Source organism: Pongo abelii, chromosome 5 (genome assembly GCF_028885655.2).
Source record: "Pongo abelii isolate AG06213 chromosome 5, NHGRI_mPonAbe1-v2.0_pri, whole genome shotgun sequence".
NCBI classification, from domain to species: domain Eukaryota; kingdom Metazoa; phylum Chordata; class Mammalia; order Primates; family Hominidae; genus Pongo; species Pongo abelii.
Window position 1 is genome coordinate 109931423 of NC_071990.2, and position 19572 is coordinate 109950994.

The window sequence follows — 19572 nt, forward strand, 5'->3', positions numbered from 1 at the left end:
GGTCATTTGGTTCAAATTCCACATCTCAAAGAAAAGACAGCTGCAGCTATTAAGTGACGTGACCACAGACACACAGCTGAGGGTGTGTGCCTGTGTGACCTGGGTAAGCGAAGAAACAAAACCTCAATTTCTACGCATGTAGAATAAGGATAATAGCAGTACTTTAGGGTTGGAAGAGGAACTGATTTAAAGTAAGCAAAGCACTTTAGGGAGAAGCAGCATTTGAATTAATAAGATCTCCTGACTTTCCTTCCTCAAACTGCGTCATCTGCTCTGTTCCCATCAGTGACCTCAGTCCTCCAGCCTCTCCCTAACCCTGCAGACCATTCCTCCTTCTCCCTTTACTTCCCCATCCAGCCTAGGCCTGTCGCCTGCCCCTTCAGACTTTGTTCTCTGGCCATCCCCAGCCCTGGTCATCCCCATAAACACAATTTCTGTTCCTCCTCCTGGGCCATGGGGCATTGCTACATAAAGCCATAAAGGGTGGGTGCTGACTGGATCCACCATGAACTTGACCAATTAATCTTTGTCTCTCCTGTGGACTACTTCAAGGTGAATTCCTCTTTGCAGTCCTTTCCGATGGGTGCCCAGTGCTGAGTAGACATGCTTGCTGAGTATCCCATGGCAGGGATCATTCGAAACCAAGGCACAGAGGTGGTGAGATACAGCGGGTGATCAGGGAGTGGCAGCAGTCTGGTTTGGCTGAACGTGTAGTGTCTATAGGAACATGGCCTCCTAAGTCCAATGTGATGGTTAATACTGAGCGTCAACTTGATTGGATTGAAGGATGCAAAATATTGATCCTGGGTGTATCTGTGAGGGTGTTGCCAAAAGAGATTAACATTTGAGTCAGTGGGCTGGGAAAGGCAGACCCACCATTAATCTGGGTGGGCACAATCTAATCAGCTGCCAGCGTGGCTAGAATATAAGCAGGCAGAAAAATGTGAAAAGGAGAGACTGGCCTAGGCTGTCAGCCTACATCTTTCTCCTGTGCTGGATGCTTCCTGCCCTGGAACATCGGACTCCAGGTTCTTCAGTTTTGGAACTCGGACTGGCTCTCCTTGCTCCTCAGCCTGCAGACGGCCTATTGTGGGACCTTGTGATCATATGAGTTAACACTTAACAAACTCTCCTTTATATATATATATGAATATATGTACATATATTCATATATATATACATATATATGAATATATGTGTATATATATGAATATATGTACATATATTCATATATGTGTATATATATGAATATATGTACATATATTCATATATATGTGTATATATATATATATTCCATTAGTTCTGTCCCTCTAGAGAACCATAATACACCCAATAAGCTGGGCTTGAATCCTAGATCCGCCACTTTCACCACCTGTGTGATGACCTGCGTAAGCGAAGAAACAAAACCTCAATTTCTATGCACGTAGAATGAGGATAATAGTAGTACTTTAGGGTTGGAAGGGAACTGATTTAAAGTGAGCAAAGCACTTAGCACAGAGCCTATGACATCTAACCCTCAAATAAGTCCTAGTTCTTAGAATAACAGAGAACTACAGGCTATCATGCAGATCACGGAGGATCTGAGACTTGACTTGGTGGTCAGTGGGCAGACATTGAGAGCTCCTGGGCAGAGGGGGTGGGAGGGCATATCCAGAACTGTGGTTTATGACACCCACTTTGGTTGTTGAGTGTAGAGTGAACAACACTATTGGAGCAGGAAGGGAGTGGAGTGGGGTCAGAGGGGCCAGTTGGAGACGAGATGCAAAAAGTGCCCAAGATGGCCCGGTGATGGTGGGGGTTGGTGGGGGTGGACATGGCGGGGGTACACGTCTTGGAGAGCACCATGAGTCTGTGACATGGGGTTTTTCATCTCTGGGTCATGCATAAATTAGGTTCCTCTCCATCCCTTCTGTTCTGAAAGCCAGGGATTCTTCAGGCAGCTCTGCCTCCTGCTGGGTTGTGGCTGAGGTTCTCAAGCAGGGGAGCTCTGGCTTCACCAGTGCTGAGGTTCTCCAGGCTGGCTGTGCACACCACAGCCACCTCAGCAGCTCTAAAAGGCTGGCTCCACTCTCCCATACTCCCACCTACCCCAGGCACCGAATCAGTTCGTCTGGGTGGGTTCTGGGCCGAGATGGTGCTGAAGCTCTCCAGGTGACCCCACTGTGCAGCCAGGATGGAGCCGCAGTGAGACCAGGAACCAGGCCTCACCTGAGAGTTAGCACCAAGATAGAGCACCCTGCCTTGTGTTACACCTCCAGCTCTCTCCAGGTGGGACAAGCAACTGCCACAATCTCTCGATTCGCAGGATGACTTTCTATTAGAGAATCAAGAGATTGTGACAGTTGCCCATTCAGACTGGAGAGACCTGTCACCAGACCACTGTGGTGGTCTTCCAGATCTATCCAACAGCCGCTGCCCCTCCTTCCTGCTGAATAGAGATCCAGTTTGCTTCAGGTTGTGGCAGAAAGGGCTCAAAGTGGGCTCCTCCCCCAAAAACCTGAGGGATGAACCTTGATGGATTGAAATCAGTCACAGTAATGGTAGCCCCATCCATCTCTGCTAGGGCCTGGTATGTGGCCATGTGACACAGCCTGGCCAATGAGATGTAAGGACAAGGTGACCAAGGGGCTTCTGGGAAATGTTTTCCTTCTCAGTGTAGAGATATACATGGAGAGGGCCCTTCCCCTTTCCCAGCTCAGTGCGGCCACCACCATCTTGTGACCATGTGGGGAGACTTGACTGATCTTCCTTGGTCCCTGAGCTGCAGGGCCAATCCTGAAGCAGCCCAGTTCCAGTGATTGTTAAACAAAACAATAAATGTCCTTGGCGTGTAAGCTACTTTTGGTGGAATATTCTGTTATTTGCAGGCAAAAGCTTCCAAAAGATACAGGCATGCTCATTTAGTAATGTCTCATAGGTGAGTTGGACAAAGAATATTGGGTTTCTGATTGTCTTAGTTGGTCTGTTTTAGCATCCAAGAGGTGTTCAGGATGAGGTAATTCATAGTTACAATCCTACTGACACTGACATACTCCCTGAAAACTAGAACCTCCTCCCTTCCAGTGAAATGCAGGGTCCTTAGAGACTCTGTAATTTACTGGTAATTAAATGGACCCTCATTAATTAGCATTCCTGTCAACAACTTGGCAGCTTGGTAGAGCACGTGGCCTGGGGTGGCAGGGGTGATATGGGATAATGTACCTAAAGGTAAAGTAATACTTAGGTGTACAGGTCACAGCTGAGGCCCAATAAAGACAGGATTTACATAAACATTTTAGCTGATAAGTTTTAGGACAATTCCACAGTCTCATGTCTATCCAGTTCCATGAAGTTAGTTAATTTTCATTGAATTGTAAATTTCCAGCAAGTTGCATTTTAATGTATTTGTGCCTTTAAATTTGTATGCAAAGATTGCATAGGCTGTCAATTTGATGAACTCCTCACACTATATTGTGTGATATATATAATTAAAGCACCAAGATTCTATATTGACAAAAGCAGAAAGTGTCTTGAAGTGAATATTAGAATTCTAAATTGGCAATTTTCATTCCATGCCAGAAGTATTTTTTCCCCCTGTGAGTCACAGCTCAGTTGTAGTCATAAAAATCACTGGGTGGGGGGGAGTGGGGGGAATTGTGAACATTAAAGAAGTATTTATTTAACCTGTATCTTTTCAAGAATATATCTAATAGGTAAATTAGGATGAGCTATAGATATTAAATAAGAGGTGTATGTGATAGAAACTATGATATAAACTGTAAAATCTACTAGTAGAGTCTGTGGATAAAAAGCATCTATGAGTTCATCATTCTGTTACAATTTTTGCATCTAAGACTGCATAAGATTGTATCATTACCCAATCTCCTGCCTATATAATTCTTGCTTTAATTCAAAATCCAGAAATTCAGAAGGCATTTTCAAGTGAATGTAAAGATTCTTCAGTTCCTCTTGATCCCTATAGCCCCATGCAGCAAATACTCTGGGATAAGTGAGAGGAGGAAATAAAGAGCATAGCTTGACACCTTCAGTAACCTAGAAACTACCTTTCCATGCTGGGGGCAAAATGCATGTATAATAGCAGCACGGCGTACTGAACTTGGGCGTCAAGAACCCCAGATCTCAAGGTCCTTTTACTAGCTATGTTCCTGTGGGCTCATCACTTCACCTCCCTGAACCTCAGTTTTCTTCCATCTCAAATTGAGATACCTACTTTCCAGGCTTATTGTAAACTCCAAATTAGATAAAAGAAATGAAGTGTTCCAAATAAAAGCAATTTGGAAACCATAAACTGCTTTATAAATGTCAGATACTTATAATACTTTGTCTTCCTCTTTAATCTCTCCAAAGTATATGAAACATGTCAACAGTTTTGTTTCTAAAGCAATGCCACTTACAAAACCGATGTAAAATTCTGTGAAATAGCCATCAGGTAACTGTTGAGAAACAGCCAGGTCAGTATAATACGCCACTGCTGTGACAGCCTAAGTATTTTCTCATATAGTGTTCTTCAGTGAGGTAAGCTGGGGAGCTTCATTGCTTCAAATAACTGCTTCCTCTAATTCTGCCCGTGTCATTCTTTTCAATTGTGCTAATTTGCCCGGCAGATATTTCCTGGCCAGCTGAGTTGGGTAGCATCAGGTTCCAGTAGCTTGCTCATGGTCTATTTTAGACCAAGATCCTAGGGTGCAAGACCACATCTAGTAATTGGCTGTACCAGAGGTTTTTAGGCTGATGTTTCCACTGAGACGGTAATTATGTAATCATCAGTTCCAAGTGAGGTGAGGCAGAGTCTCCATAGGGCAGGTTACAAAGAAACCTAAGACCCCCTCAACCCCTCACCCAGGCTGAGGCTAAAAATAAGGGGTCAGAAAATAAGGGGTCAGAGAGTGGAAAGGGAAGATGTGTGGGGAAACTTCTCTGGAGAAAGGAGTGTGGGGTGCTATGCCCTTCATCTCAAGCCAGCGAGAGGGGCTTCCTCAGGGGCCTGGGACTGCCAGAGACTGTAGTTAGGTGGCCTGGAGAACTGGAGCCTGACTCACTCCTGGATAAGCTAAAGCTCCCTCCTATGGGAGCCTGGAAGGGGCTGCACCCAGACAGGCCTGAGCTCTCAGAGTCACTAGGATAACAGATATGTGGGGTTTCCCTTGGGACCTATCTAAAGGGGCACTGAAATCTGGAATAAATCCTGGGTTTTTAGGATTTTCAGGAGCCTCCAGGAGGGAGGTCCCCATCAGTGGGAGACTCCAAAGGACCAGGAAAGACCTACATGAGCTGCTTTAACCATAAGCCAGCACAGCAAGCTTGAAGCTGCTCAACTCCAGGAAGAAATGCTCCATCTCTTTCCTTCTCCTCCTCCTCCTCACTGCCAGTTTGATCCAAGCTGGGCCTTAAACAACCTCTAGTGAATAGGGGGGCGGGTGGGGGTGGGGGACAAGCCTAAGCCTAGTGCACCCCTTCAGGGAAGGCCAGCTAGAGACCTTAAGCCCGGGGCTGGAATGGGGGAGGAAGATTTTTTGAAGTTTGATGCATTTGTTTATATCTTGCACCCAACATTATAGTTTTGAAATGAAGCTGTGGTTGAGATTTAGTTACAACAAGACTGTCAGTTATCTAAGAATGAGCAGAAAAATCCAGGGCTTTACCCCCAACTTTCTTTCCATCCAGGGACAGGAGAAGATAACCAGCACTGAATAAATTTTAAAATGACAGCAAGAGACCAAAATAAAGTGGCATTGTATCACATCTCACAAGTTGTGAATTCAAAACACATAGTTTTATGTAAAACGGGCAACAGTCCATTTCCACAGTGGAGTCCACTGACCAGTAAACGCGAATTGTTGATATAAGTCATGTTGAGTCACTGGAAAATAATCCTGAAGAACATAAAATATTTTGTTTCGGGTCCTAAAATTATCCAATCAATGAATAGGTATTTATTTTGTTATGTTCGAAATCCTCTTGAGTATTTTGAAGAATATTTACATTCCTTTAGTTCAGGTTAGTATCATTTCCCACCTGGCACGATGCCTTACACAGAGTATGTGCTCAAAAATATTTTCAATTTAATTATTCTTTACAAGATGCTTAGCACCAAGGGAAGTGGCATTTTCCCAATGTTGATGACAAACAGCACTTCAGCTGGAAAATCCCCATATTTATAAAACGTGGTGCAAACCTGAATGGAGAGTGCTTATGATCTCACTTGTATTTAACACTGTACAGTGTTGCTAATGGTCTAATAGGAGAGAAGGGAATTTAAACTAGAAACACATAAATGGAGTGCTTTTTGCCGTTCAACTGTGATGATGCACGAACAAAAAACGATTGGCCACGGGGTCCTAGACTGGAATCTCCTTCTCCTGCTCACTACACCTCAGGCCCCCAGTTCCTCTCCTGCGGATGGGGACGCCAGGCTGCCTACCTCAGACTCAGAAGGTACGATTACGTGCTTACACTCTGCGAACTCTGAAGGGCTCTACAAATGCAAAGGCTTAATAACAGCCAACAGTTTAATATTCGTTGATTGCCACGTGCATAGCGCTTTACATCTATTTTCTCATGCAGTCTTCATAACAGCCCAAGACCTACCTAGGTACTATTATTAATATTTCCTGCCACTTGACATCGCAGGAAACAGAGGCTCAGCAAGTGGCTCCAGGTTATACAGGGCCCTAACCTGAGCCAGTAAATCCTTCTTACCCGCAAGCATTAAGCTTCCGTCCTGCCTGTTATTTAACAGAGGTGCTGGGATCCGGCAGGGGAGCAACAAATGTGGTTCGGCAAATTGCTAAACTAAAAGCGGACACCTGCCCATGACGCCTGCTCTGATCTCACCTCCCGGCCTCCAGCCCTCTCCAGGCTCCTCCCACCCGCTCCGGCCGTTGCCACGCCTCGGAGCTTCTACGCATGCGTTGGCGGGACCCGCGCAGGCCCAGTGGCCGAGCGGCGCCCTGGGGCTACCCCGCCAGCTCCAGTGCTGCTTCCCTGGCAGCTGCCCGAGGAGAGCCGGAGGATGAGCTGAACCTCGCAGCCGCTGCTATCTCCAGTGCTCATCACAGGTGCTTTGGGTCAGGTCGGAAGCCTCCTTCCCTGCGCCCTCGCCAAGCTCATTCCCCGGCCCGCTCCGCCCACCCTGCAGCGGCCTGGCCCTGCAGTCTGGCTGCCCGGGCGGCGGCGGGAGGTAGTTTGTGTACGGTTACCATGGAGACGCTGGCGGCGGGGCGAAGTGGGAGGGAGGCCGGGCGGGGTGAGGTTGCTGCTGCGCTCTGCCCTGGCCGGGACCGTGGAGGAGCGGGCACTGCAGTGGGTAGGGGAGCCGCTGTCCGCGCGGGAGGTGAGGTGTCCCCTGCGGCTCCCCGGGGACCCCTCCTGCCGTCGTCCGCCTGTGTGTCCTCGGATGGGGTAGAGAGGCGATGAGTGCCCTGTGCATGCTGTCAGGGGTCCGGAGCGGTTGTCTTTTATTTATGTACTGTCGCACTTACCCAAGTGCGTGGTGCTTAATAAGAAGCCCAGTAATATTTGTTGAATGAGAGTGGTAGACTAAGGGGCTTTGTCTAGGCAGGCGGTGACCGGGCCAGAGTCATACAGTTTATATCTGGGCACTTCCAGGCCACAGGGCCTCAATAAATAAAAATGTCTGTGTAACAATATTTAACATACTTTAAAATCATGGAGTGTATACATAATGCCTTTTGTGATCCATTCCCACAAGTAACACAACAGATCTTACGTCCCACCCTGATTTATAATAATTATACTTTAATTTGGTTGAAAAGCAAGCACCATTTATTATATTTATCCTGGTTTCTTAATCTGTGGGATTCTGGTTAGTTGTTGATGTTGATTTGGCATAGCCGATGTTCAATAAAATGCTTAATAAAAGTTATCTGTTTTCATAAAGGCAAGTACCACCACCCGCCTTTTAAAAGGAGAAATACCTAATGTAAATGACAAGTTGATGGGTGCAGCAAACCAACATGGCACATGTATACCTATGTATCAAACCTATACGTTGTGCACATGTACCCTAGAACTTAAAGTATAATAATAATAAAAAAACTTATGTATAGAAACACTGAACAAACATCATTCTCTCTTTTGCAATTTCTTTTTTTAAATATTGTTTTTCATTCGTGGAAATGATTTTGCTGTATCCTTTTATCATGTAGCACTTGGGCAATAATTGTTAACATCTTTAAGGGCCATATTTAAAAATATTAACATTTTTTAAGCACCATGCTAACGAACTTTACATGTATTATATCATTTAATTCTTCAAACAATCCTATGAGGCAATTATTATTACTATCCACCTTTTATAGATGAGGAAACTGATGCTTAGAGATATTAGAGGCATTGCCTAAGGTCACATGGCTGTGAATTGTCAGCATTTAAACCCTTATTCCAGCATCTAAGCACTTAACCACTGCCTCTTTGGATACTCATATTAATACAAAAATGATTCAGAGTTATGGAAGGGTCCTGAGTATTTGATTTGCAGGGAAGACTGTGAAGCTGGCCTGCTTTTCCCCTGTTGCAGACATCCTGGTAGCGCAGTGTTGCATTTAGCAAGAAGGCTCTGGTTCCGGTGGCTATTAGCAGCAACGATAAAGACAGGTCTTTATAATTAGTTATAAACTTCTATAAATTATGACTCTGAACTTTCACCCAGACCAATAAGAAATATCTTGTTGAAGAAAAAGTTCTTCACTTTGAAATTTCCTACTGCTGGTGGTGTTCACCCTCTAGAGGTCCTGTGGCTACCATGGACTCGGGATAGTGTGATGCAAGACAGAACTCAGCCTCTTTCTTCTTTCCTCTTTAAGTCTGCTTCTCCTCCTGTTTCTTTTAAAAGGTCCCTTGCCCTCTGGCTCCCCTAGGTTTGCATACACAGTGTTGTTTCTGGCCTCTTCCTGGAATCATGGATGCCAAATCCTGTTAATTCTGTTCTCAGTGCACCTCACTTGTTCTCATCTCTCCTCTAACCTCTGCTTCACCTTGACTCCTGTGTCTCAGGCTTTCCGTTCTTCACTTATTCATCACAACATTGAGTCCTACTCTATGCCAGGCAACTTGAAATAAAGGCAAGACAGAGAAAGGAGGCTAAATCTGAACTCATCTGACCACATAACATCAAGAATCAGATTTGAAATAAGGTCCAGATTTCATAATTCACTGTAACAAATATCACCAGTTAGAGAAACTATGCAGCCTTCATCTGAAACTGTCTTAGCTCAAGTCTATATTTAAAAATGGAGTCTAGTGATTATGTAAGTGTTGACCTTCAGCTGTGCCTCACGTGGACGGTTGGGGCGGAGAGTCTCGGGCCAACACCACATGCACAGGGAATTCTAACGCAGTGGGAGAGTGGAGTGGCAGAGAACAGCCCGGGGCCTTGTGGAGTCTGGAGGAGGGGCACTTAACTCAGGCTAGCAGGGTGGGAGAGGCATGTCCAGGAAAGCTTCCTTGAGGAAATGACCTTTGAGAGTTAGCTGGGTGATTACATAAAAACTGTCTGATTTCACTACTTCTGATCTTTGCCCTCCTTTCCTTCCTGCCCATCTCTGCCAGATCACATCATCCCTCAAAATGTTGTATTTGATCTGCTCATCAACTTTTAATTTCTTGCCATTTAATTTAGTTGGTTCAGCCCCAATCGCCATTTTCAGAGTTCCCTCTTGTCCACACACACTCTGTATGTCTTGATGCTTTGCATTGGCTCACTTGCTGACTTTGTTGGAACTTCCTTCTCTACTCCAGCTCCAGTGCCAGCCACTGCCACTTGCTCAAATTCAGCCCTTTTTTCACAACCTAGCTCAAGCACCACCTCTTCCAGGAAGTCTACCTGATGTCTTCCCCCAATCAGAAATCTCTTCTTCCTTTGTGATCACATAAATAATTTGACTCTATTTTTTTTATTGCTGCCATCAGTTTCTACCTTGTATTTAAATCATTTGAGTATAAGCAGGGTAAATACTCAGCTGGTACATACCAAGAAGGCTGCTCCTGTTGGGTAAATATTGGGGTCTCTATGTGAGTGGGTTAATAGTTGCAGCCCCAATGCCTCTAAGTGCCCCACCTCCTACCACCCATCTAGTGGGTAAGAAGAGTTTGAATATTATCTGTGGGCATGTATCATAGCTTTTTTTTTCCTATTGCTTAAGACCCTGTCCAGACCATGGATTACATGGTGGCTCACACCTGTGATCCCAGCACTTCGAGAAGCCAAGGAGGATAGCTTGAGCCCAGGAGTTTGAGACCAGCCTGGACAACATAGTGAGACCTCATCTCTAGTTATTATCATTATTTTTAAAAAGATTCTATCCACCTTGCAAAATTGTTGTGGGGTTAATTGAGATAATGCAGTCAAGAGTACTTAGCACAGTGCTTGGTGTTAAAGTAAATGTTTATCTCACATTAGTGGTTCTTCTTGCTTGAGAGTGAAGACGGTCTTTTATTCCTCTTTGTGTTTCCTCTTCTGTGTTTCCCAGAGATCTAAGCAGAGGGCTTTACACATAGGAAACAGTTAATCAATACTACTAGCTGAATGGATTTGCTCTACTTGGCAGGAAAATTTTGTAAAGTTAGAATTTCTGTAGAACTATTGTGTTATGGTTCGGGTATACTTTAAGTAGATAAGCTTTCAGGTCCTGAGTGATTAATTTTTCAAGTTGGCAAAAACCATCTATGATAATTTGTAGTTTAACAAATATCAATTTAAAAATCCTCCCCCCAAAGCCCCACTTCTAATTCTTCTAGGTCAGTTCACATGTATTATTAAATATTTCCATGATTGATTTCGTGAAAATATATGATCGTAACATTGTGCAGATTTTACATTATTGTACAAGTTTCTCACAATATAATTGTTAAAGTGAGATTTGGTGGAAAAAAGAAGAAGAATAGAGAAAGTTGTATTAGAATTTTTGGTAAAAATATATAGACAAAAATATTTTTAGCCCTGTATCTACATTGTTTCTGTCAGTATAGTATTTGGTCATTCTAAATTCCTGTATGCCCCCAGGTAGTTCACAGAATTTTTAGAATTTCATCTGAGTAAATGTTCCTGCTTCATCACTCTCTGGAGGAGTATAGTTTTTAATACAAACTCAAAGATAGCCAGAGAGAACCTTAGGTCAGGAGTGAGAGTCCATTATTACTCCCCACAGAACTTTCTCTAATCTTTATTAGATTTGCCAGATTACTTTTGGACATTGTTAGACTTATTAGTGCCATGTGAGGCCAAAGGGGTGGCAAACCTGATTTAGGCTCTGGAAGAAGCCTGCTTATTATACAGAAACCTCTTCTCACTTAGTGGCATAATTTCTTACTGCAATAGGTCTTTTAGAAACAGACCAACAAACCTGTCATGGCCGCTTAAGTTAGATGTTATGGGACTGAATTTGTATTGTGCATCCAAAAATAATATACATATATGTAGATATAAAAAATTGTGTATCTATTTTAAATAATTATCATTGAATATTTTAAAGTAAAAGCCAATCATTTCAAAAGTATTAGAAATAAAATGTACTAGGCCTCTCATCGTTTTTGATAGTTATATTAATGAACATAATTGTAGAGACTGTACTTAAATTCAAAATCCTGTATCAAAAATTCCTAAAATAGTATTGCTTATCAAGTAATTTTTTTACTGTTTTAACTCAACACCTGGCATTTCCATATGAAAAGTATGACATATTGTTTATAGTTTTCATCAGAAACTCTTGTGGTGGGGCCTGCGTATAACTAAACAAATGTTCTTGTTGTCTGTTGTTATGTAACAACGTTTAGAATCATAATGTAGTAAATCTTCATTTGTCTAAGGAATCACCTGTTGATTCTACTTATAGAAATGGAATCTTTTTAGTTTCCTGGAGCATGTGTCACAAAGCAGTTTTCTGTTTTGCAGAAGTTGTTCTAAAATTGGGCAGCTGAAATAGGTGAAAAATTCACATAGATCTCTGTCTCTCTAGAGATATGACATTTTATGGGGTTTGAGTTTTTTTAAAGAAATAAACACCTAATGCTATGTACTCATTAGAATTACATTTTAAAAATCTGTCCTATTTTAAAGTTTATATTTGTCTCCATGGAACACACCATCATTTGAGAAGGGTCTGCATTCTCATGGCCCTTGTAATGACTTTAACTCTTTCAGAAAGGGGTTTTGGGCAAGGATCAGTTGGTATTGATGTTTGGTATTTATTTACTTAGGTCATTACCTCAAATTATAGGTGAGTTGAATCAATTCATTCAGTTATATCACGGACAAATGTGGGGCCGAACCATTCTCTGAGGTTTGTTGCAAAATCAAGTGTCCTTTAGAAATACAACATTTCTGTCTAAAATATAACTTTATAGTATCACTAGTGTGGAGGGCAGTGGGGAAGAAAAGGAAACTGTAAACATTTAACAGAACCCTCAGTGTTTTTTGTAGGCCGAAGACCATGAGATGATTCGCTCTTCCTATTCTGTCTTCTTTCATGATTAGTCTTTCTCTCTGGGTTTAGCTTTCATCCTGGTTTTCTTCCCTGCACATCTTTTTCCTCAGTTGTATATTTTTGAGGAAATTTTCCTCTCTACATTTTTGAGAGCTGTTCTCAGATCCTAACCTTCTAACTGCTTGGTGGATTTTTAATTAAAAATTCATTCAGATTTTTAAAAGCTTAATATAGAGGAATGATTTAGTATATGGATGGGCTTAAGCATTCATTTTTATAAAGTCCTGGACAAAAATAGTTGATGGTTTTTGTACCATGTATTTGCAGGGTGTGGTGTCTATCTGAAGAATATTTTACTTTCAAAGGAAAGATGCTGTCTCCAAATGATAAAATGTTAGGAAAACTGGATCCATTTTATCGACCTTCAGCGTGCAAGCAGAAGACCAGTGCAGAAATCATAAGTGAAGCACGAAATGCATTAAGAACAGTTAGAACCCAAAGGCCATTTACACCACAGGAAGCTCAAAGAAAACTATTCGGACCTGCATCCTCGAGAACATCAGAAAATAGACCTCCTTCCTCCTTCAGGTATATGGCATTTCACATTCATGTTCATTCAGATATTTAAGCACCAGGTTGTACCTTCCCTTAATTCTACTTATGGATAGCTTTTAAAAATAGACTTATTTTTTAGAACAGTGTTAGGTTCACAGCAAAATTGAGTGGAAGGTACAGAGATTACCCCCTACCACAACACATCTGCAGCATCTCTTTATGACCATCCCCCACCAGAGTGGTACATTGGTTACCATCGACGAACATAATTTGACACACCATTATCACTCAAAGGCTGTAGTTCACATTGGTGTTGACTCTTGGTGTTGTACATTTTATGTGTTTGGACACATTTCTGATGCCATGTAACCACTATTATAGTATTATACAGAGTAGTTTCACTGCCCTACAAATTCTTCACTCTGCTTATTTTTCACTTCCTTCCCTCATCCCCTAGCAACCACTGATCTTTTTACTGTCTCCACGATTTTGCCTTTGCCAGAATGTCATATAGTTGGAATATACAGTATGTCACCTTTTCAGATTGGCTTCTTTGACTTAGTAATATGCGTTTAAGTTTCCTCCATGATTTCTCATGGCTTGAATAGCTCATTTTAGTGCTGAATAATATTCCATTGTCTGGATGTACCACAGTTTATCTATCCATTCACCTACTGAAGGACATCTCATTTGCTTCCATGTTTTGGCAATTACAAATAAAGCTGCTATAAACATCCACGTGTAAGTTTCTGTGTGGACATAAGTTTTCTTTCTTTTTTTTTTTTGAGATGGAGTCTTGCTCTGTTGCCCAGGCTGGAGTGCAGTGGCACGATCTCAGCTCACTGCAAGCTCTGCCTCCCAGGTTCACGCCATTCTCCTGCCTCAGCTTCCTAAGTAGCTGGGACTACAGGCGCCCGCCACCACACGCAGCTAATTTCTTTTTGTATTTGTAGTAGAGACGGGGTTTCACCATGTTTGCCAGGATGGTCTTGATCTCCTGACCTCATGGTCCATCCGCCTCCGCCTCCCAAAGTGCTGGGATTACAGGCGTGAGCCACCTCGCCCGGCCAAGTTTTCACCTCCTTTGGGTAAATACCAAGGAGCATGATTGCTGGATCATATGGGAAGATTGTGTTTAGCTTTGTAAGAAACTGCCAAGCTGTCTTCCAAAGGGGCTGTATCATTTTGCATTCCCACCAGCAATGAATGAGAGATCCTGTTCCTCCACATCCTTGCCAGCATTGACATTGTCAGTGTTCTAGATTTTGGCCATTCTAATAAGTGTATAGTGGTATCTCATTGTTTTAAGTTACTTTCCCTGGACGTATAATGTGGAGCATCTTTCTATATACTTCTTTTACGTATGTATGTCTTCTTTGGTCAGGTGTCTGTTAAGGTCTGTGGCCCATTTTTTAAATGGGTTGTTTGTGGTGTTGTTGAATTTTAAGAATTATTTGTGTATTTTGGATAACAATTCATTATCTTACATGTCTTTTGCAAATGTTTTCTCCTGCTCTGCAGCTTTTCTTCTTCTTCTCTTGATGGAGTCTTTTGCAGAGCAGAAAATTTTAATTTTAATGAAGTCAAGCTTATCAATTCTTTCTTTCATGGATCTTGCTTTTGGTGTTGTATATTAAAAGTCTTCGCAATACCCAAGGTTTTCTAGACTTTGTCCTATGTTATATTTTAGGGATTTTGTAGTTTTACATTTAGGTCTGTGATCCATTTTGAGTTAATTTTTGTAAAGGGTGTTAGGTTTGTTTTTTATTTGTTTTTGTTTTTGTTTTTGCATGTAGATGGTAGATGTCCAGTTGTCCCAGCACTGTTTTTTTTTTTTTCTAGGAATGTGAGCCAAAGTTTTGCTTGTTAATTTCTTGCATTTGAAGTACTCTTTGATAACATCCTTGGCTTGAGATTTTTTCCATAGTCCTACCACACAACTACAACCAACCATTTTATGGGGTTTCCCTCCCTGTCAGTTTCACAGAGACCTACCCATTACCCTAGTTTCTTGTCATCAACCTTAATTAGGTTGATTTGGTGTTCAGCTTAAAGGGCCTCCATCAATTTGACATGCACAGGCTCATCACAGTTAGATGAAAGCCACAAATATGGGCTTGGCTCTTTTCTGAGGCTTTGACAGCTTCGGAAATTCCTTGTGCTAGGCTGTCCTGGATGAGAGTGGTCTTCAGCACCTCTTTTAAAGCAGTATTAACATCCACTGCACCTCCAGCAGCAGTGTCTTCCTCAGCCATGGCAATGGGTTATAAGTGAAGGTGGATCTTGAATACACTGAGCCTCCACTTCTGCGAAAGAGCCCAGCACCATTTTTTGAAAAAGCTATGTTTTCTCCATTGTATTGCCTTTGCTCCTTTGTCAAAGATCAGTTGACTGTATTTATGTCCGTCTAGTTCTGGACCCTCTATTCTGTTCCATTGATCTATTTGTCTATTCTTTCACCAGTACTATACTGTCTTTATTATTGTAGCTTTATAATATATCTTAAAGTCAGGGAGTGTCAGCCCTTTTAATTTGTTCTTGTTCAACATTGTGTTGGCTAGTCTGGGTCTTTTGTCTCTCCATAGAAACTTTAGAATCAGTTTGTCAATATCTACAAAATGACTTGCCAGGATTTTGACTGAGATTGCATTGAATCTATAGATCAAGTTGGAAAGAACTGACATATTGACAATATTGAGTCTTCCTAGCCATGAAAATGGAAGATCTCTTCATTTATTTAGTTTTTTTATTTCTTTCACTGAGTTTTGTAGCTTTCCTCATCTAGATTTCATCCATATCTTGTTAGATTTATAACTAAGTATTTAGTTTTTGGAGTGCTAATATAAATGATATTGTGTTTTCATTTCAGTTTCCAACCTTGTATCTTGCAACCCTACTATAATCACTTATTAGTTCCAGGAGCTTTTTGTCAGTTCTTTAGGATTTTCTACATAGATAATCCTGTTATCTGCAAACAGTTATTTCTTCCTTCCCAATCTGTATGCTTTTAATTTCTTTTTCTTGTCTTATTGCATTAGCTGGGATGTTCTGTATGATACTGAAAAGCAGTAGTAAGAGGGGACATCCTTGCCTTCTTCCTCATCTTAGCGGGAAAACTCTTTCTTACCATAAAATATGATGTTAGCTGTAGGTTTCTTGTAGTTATTCTTAGAAGTTTTCTTCTATTCCTAGTTTGCTAAGAATTTTTATTATGAATGAGTGTTGGATTTTGCCAAATGCTTTTTCTGTATCTGCTGATATGTATCCTCTTTAGCTTGTATTTTCTGTATCTTCTTTAGCTTGTGGTGTGATAGAGTACATTGATTGATTTTCAAGGTAGTTGTCTTTTTAAGTTTGACTTTTGTTCAAGATTCCTAAAAGTAATTACAAATATTGGTTCAGGAAGTTACTTTGGAATGGAATGGTTACTAGCGGTTGTGCCATACCAGCTTTATAAAGTGATATGAACAAAGCTTTTTAAAAAATTCCAAAAAAAAAAATTCCTCTATACACTTCTTCTTTTTCATTATTCAGTATTTTTTAAACTTCCTGAAAGTAATCAAAAGACTTGTTAATAAACTATTTTAAGTACAATAATATTAAACATTTTTTCCTCAAGGTTTATGCATTGCAGCCTTTTACTTGTTTTTTAGCTAGAGTTAACTAATATATACTATAAATAAAGAATTCTTCACAAACTAACACTCTGCACCTTTTATGCTAGCCTCCATGCATCCAGTTTTGAGTCATCTGATTCCAGGCCTATCTCTGGCGCACGTCTTAGTCCACTAGAGCTGGTGAGTACTTTGTATAACCACCAGTAATTTATACTATGTTGTGAAATGAAATTGGCCAAAAACACTTGGAATCAGTACTTATATATGCTATGATAATTATCATGTACACCTAAATAGACTAATAATTTAATATGAAAACAGATTCTTTTATATTGTTCAAATGTAGTGGGTAATATCTAATGAAATACTTCTATAATTTACCTATAGTTTGATAATAAAGAAGAATTTTAAAAATATATAATGACTTGGTAAGCAATATTTCACAATATTTTTGCTTTCTTAGTTATACATATGTATTATTTTCTTAACAGTTATATATACAAAAATTATATGTATAATTTATATTAAAGTTATATATCTTATACATATATAAAAATCTTATGTATTTATATGTAGTCTCTCTATATATACACATTTACATATAAATATATGTATTCAAAAATTTATTACAAAAAAACTAACAAAAATCCAGTGGTCTCCTGTCCCCTTATTCTTCATTGTTCCCTCCTCAGTGGCTTTCACTTTAAGCTCTTTTGACACATCCTTTTAGGATTTACATCCAGACTTCCCAATGCCACACTGTCTTGCTGCTTTCTGACTTATGAGCTTGAGGAATTATCTAATGACTTCTAAGGAAGATGAAGATTTAGTTTCTGTCTGTCTTTTTGCCTCTTATCACAATGCGTTCACCTTTTCTATCCCCACTATTACTCCCATATAGATATAACTTTGGTTAGATCTGTTTTCTCTGACTGTGATTACATAAACCCTGTTCGTAGCTGAGACTTGAATTAATGATAAATTCTCCTTTCCTGCACCACTTTTTGTTTTCTCTGGCATTAATAATTGCCTTACTTTTTAAGTTTTGTATTATTAGTATTTCAGCCCCAAACTCATCCCCAGTGGCCTTAATCACCTTTTATGGCACATGAGGCATTCTATGGATTTACCTCCTTGGAGAACTCTTCACACATCCTGCCCAACCACTTTCCCTGAGCACCTGGTGCACAGCTCTCCTGGGGTGCCCCTCACCATCCTCCTGGGGAGATGGCTTCTCCTTCTTGTGCTGGGTTTTTCCTGGTTCCTATGTCTCAAGTCCTCTTTCTTGATTTACTGTGATTTGGTAGAGCATTACCTCCCATAGTTTCTTGAGAAAGGGTACATGGGAAGTAAATTATTTGAAACCTTGATTCCTGTTTTTTCTTCTCTGGAAGTTTGTAGGATGTTTCTCTCTGTTTCTAGTGATCTGAAATTTAATAACAATGGTCCTTTGTATGAGTCTATTTTTATCAATCATGGTGGGTACTTGAAGGGCCCTTTCAATGTGGAATTTCATGCCTTTCAGTAAACATGGATATTAATTGAATATTTAATATCATCATAGTGTCTTACCCACTTTTTTGTTCTGTTTGCTCTTTCTAGAATTTATTATTCAGATGTAGGACTTCCTGGCCGGGCGTGGTGGCTCACGCCTGTAATCCCAGCGCTTTGGCAGACCCAGGCAGGCAGATCACCTGGGGTCAGGAGTTCGAAACCATCCTGACCAACATGGTGAAACCCTGTCTCTACTAAAAATAACCAAATTATCTGGGCATGGTGGTGCATGCCTGTAATCCCAGCCACTAGGAAAACTGAGACAAGAGAATTGCTTGAACTCGGGAGGTGGAGGTTGCAGTGAGCTGAGATTGCACCATTGCACTCCAGCCTGGGCGACAAGAGCGAAACTCCGTCTCAAAAAAAAAAAGATGTAGGACTTTCTGGACTGACACTTCAGTTTTCTTATTTTCTCTCTTTTCTGTTTCACATCTTTTTGTGGAAGAGACTGTATTCTGATCCCTTTGAGTTTTTTTCATTTCTGCTATCACATTTTTGATTTTCAAAAGTTTTTTCCCTCTACATTATCTCTTTGTATAGTAGTCTGTTCTTATTTCATGGTTGTAGCATGTTATCTGAGTATCTTAGTGGTAGTTTTGATATTTTAACTAAGTTTTCTTCTCCCTTTATAGTCTCTGTTGCATTTTTGTCTCTGCTTTTTATACTAGAGGCTTCCTCTGATGCCTCATGCTGTTTGTTTGGCTGCTCTTAAGAGTAATGGCGGCCAGGCACGGTGGCTCACGCTTGTAATCCCAGCACTTTGGGAGGTCGAGGCGGGCGGGTCACGAGGTCAGGAGACTGAGACCATCCTGGCTAACGCAGTGAAACCCCGTCTCTACTAAAAATACAAAAAATTAGCTGGGCGTGGTGGCAGGCGCCTGTAGTCCCAGCTACTCAGGAGGCTGAGGCAGGAGAATGGCTTGAACCGGGGAGGTGGAGCTTGCAGTGAGCTGAGTTTGCGCCACTGCACTCCAGGCTGGGCGACAGAGCAAGCCTCCATCTCAAAAAAAAAAAAAAAGAGTAGTGGCGTGTGGATTGGGTTGGTCAACCTATAGGAGGTATCTACCCACACCTGTAGTTAGGGGGATCTGACTGGGCTGTGTTGTTGATGACACCCCAGTGGCAGTATCTTCAGGACTTTTCTTACGGGCAAGTCATATTCTCTGTAAAGAAGTATCTTCCACGCTTTTTCCTGGATGTTAAAGTCTGGTTGCTAGCTTCCAGGTGCAAGAAGAAGGGAGAATGCCCAGCATTTAGGATATAAATATTCAGTTAACATCCATGTTTATAATAAGTACTCTGACACTCAACGATAAGGGTACTTATAGTAATAGTACCCTTACTTATTGACCTCAATTAAAGAAGACCCTCTGTTTTACCTTCTTTAGAGAGAATAAACCCAT

At 41.2% G+C, this 19572-nt stretch overlaps 1 protein-coding gene and 1 pseudogene across 7 annotated transcripts in view; one reads left to right on the forward strand and one right to left on the reverse strand.

Annotated features, from left to right (window-relative positions):
- The first annotated feature begins 6889 nt into the window (after positions 1-6889).
- Positions 6890-19572, forward strand: part of ARMC2 (armadillo repeat containing 2) — a 125564-nt gene continuing 112881 nt past the window's right edge. For 3 of the 7 annotated variants that reach the window (XM_024249093.3, XM_054557968.2, XM_054557966.2), the window contains exons 1-3: positions 6890-7058; positions 12771-13031; positions 16723-16795. In XM_024249093.3, the coding sequence (XP_024104861.3) occupies positions 6907-7058; positions 12771-13031; positions 16723-16795 (486 nt within the window). In that variant the 5' untranslated portion in view covers positions 6890-6906. The other 4 variants (XM_054557964.2, XM_054557965.2, XM_054557963.2 and 1 more) reach the window with 4 other exon arrangements.
- Positions 13249-15253, reverse strand: LOC112133742 (small ribosomal subunit protein eS12-like; annotated as a pseudogene).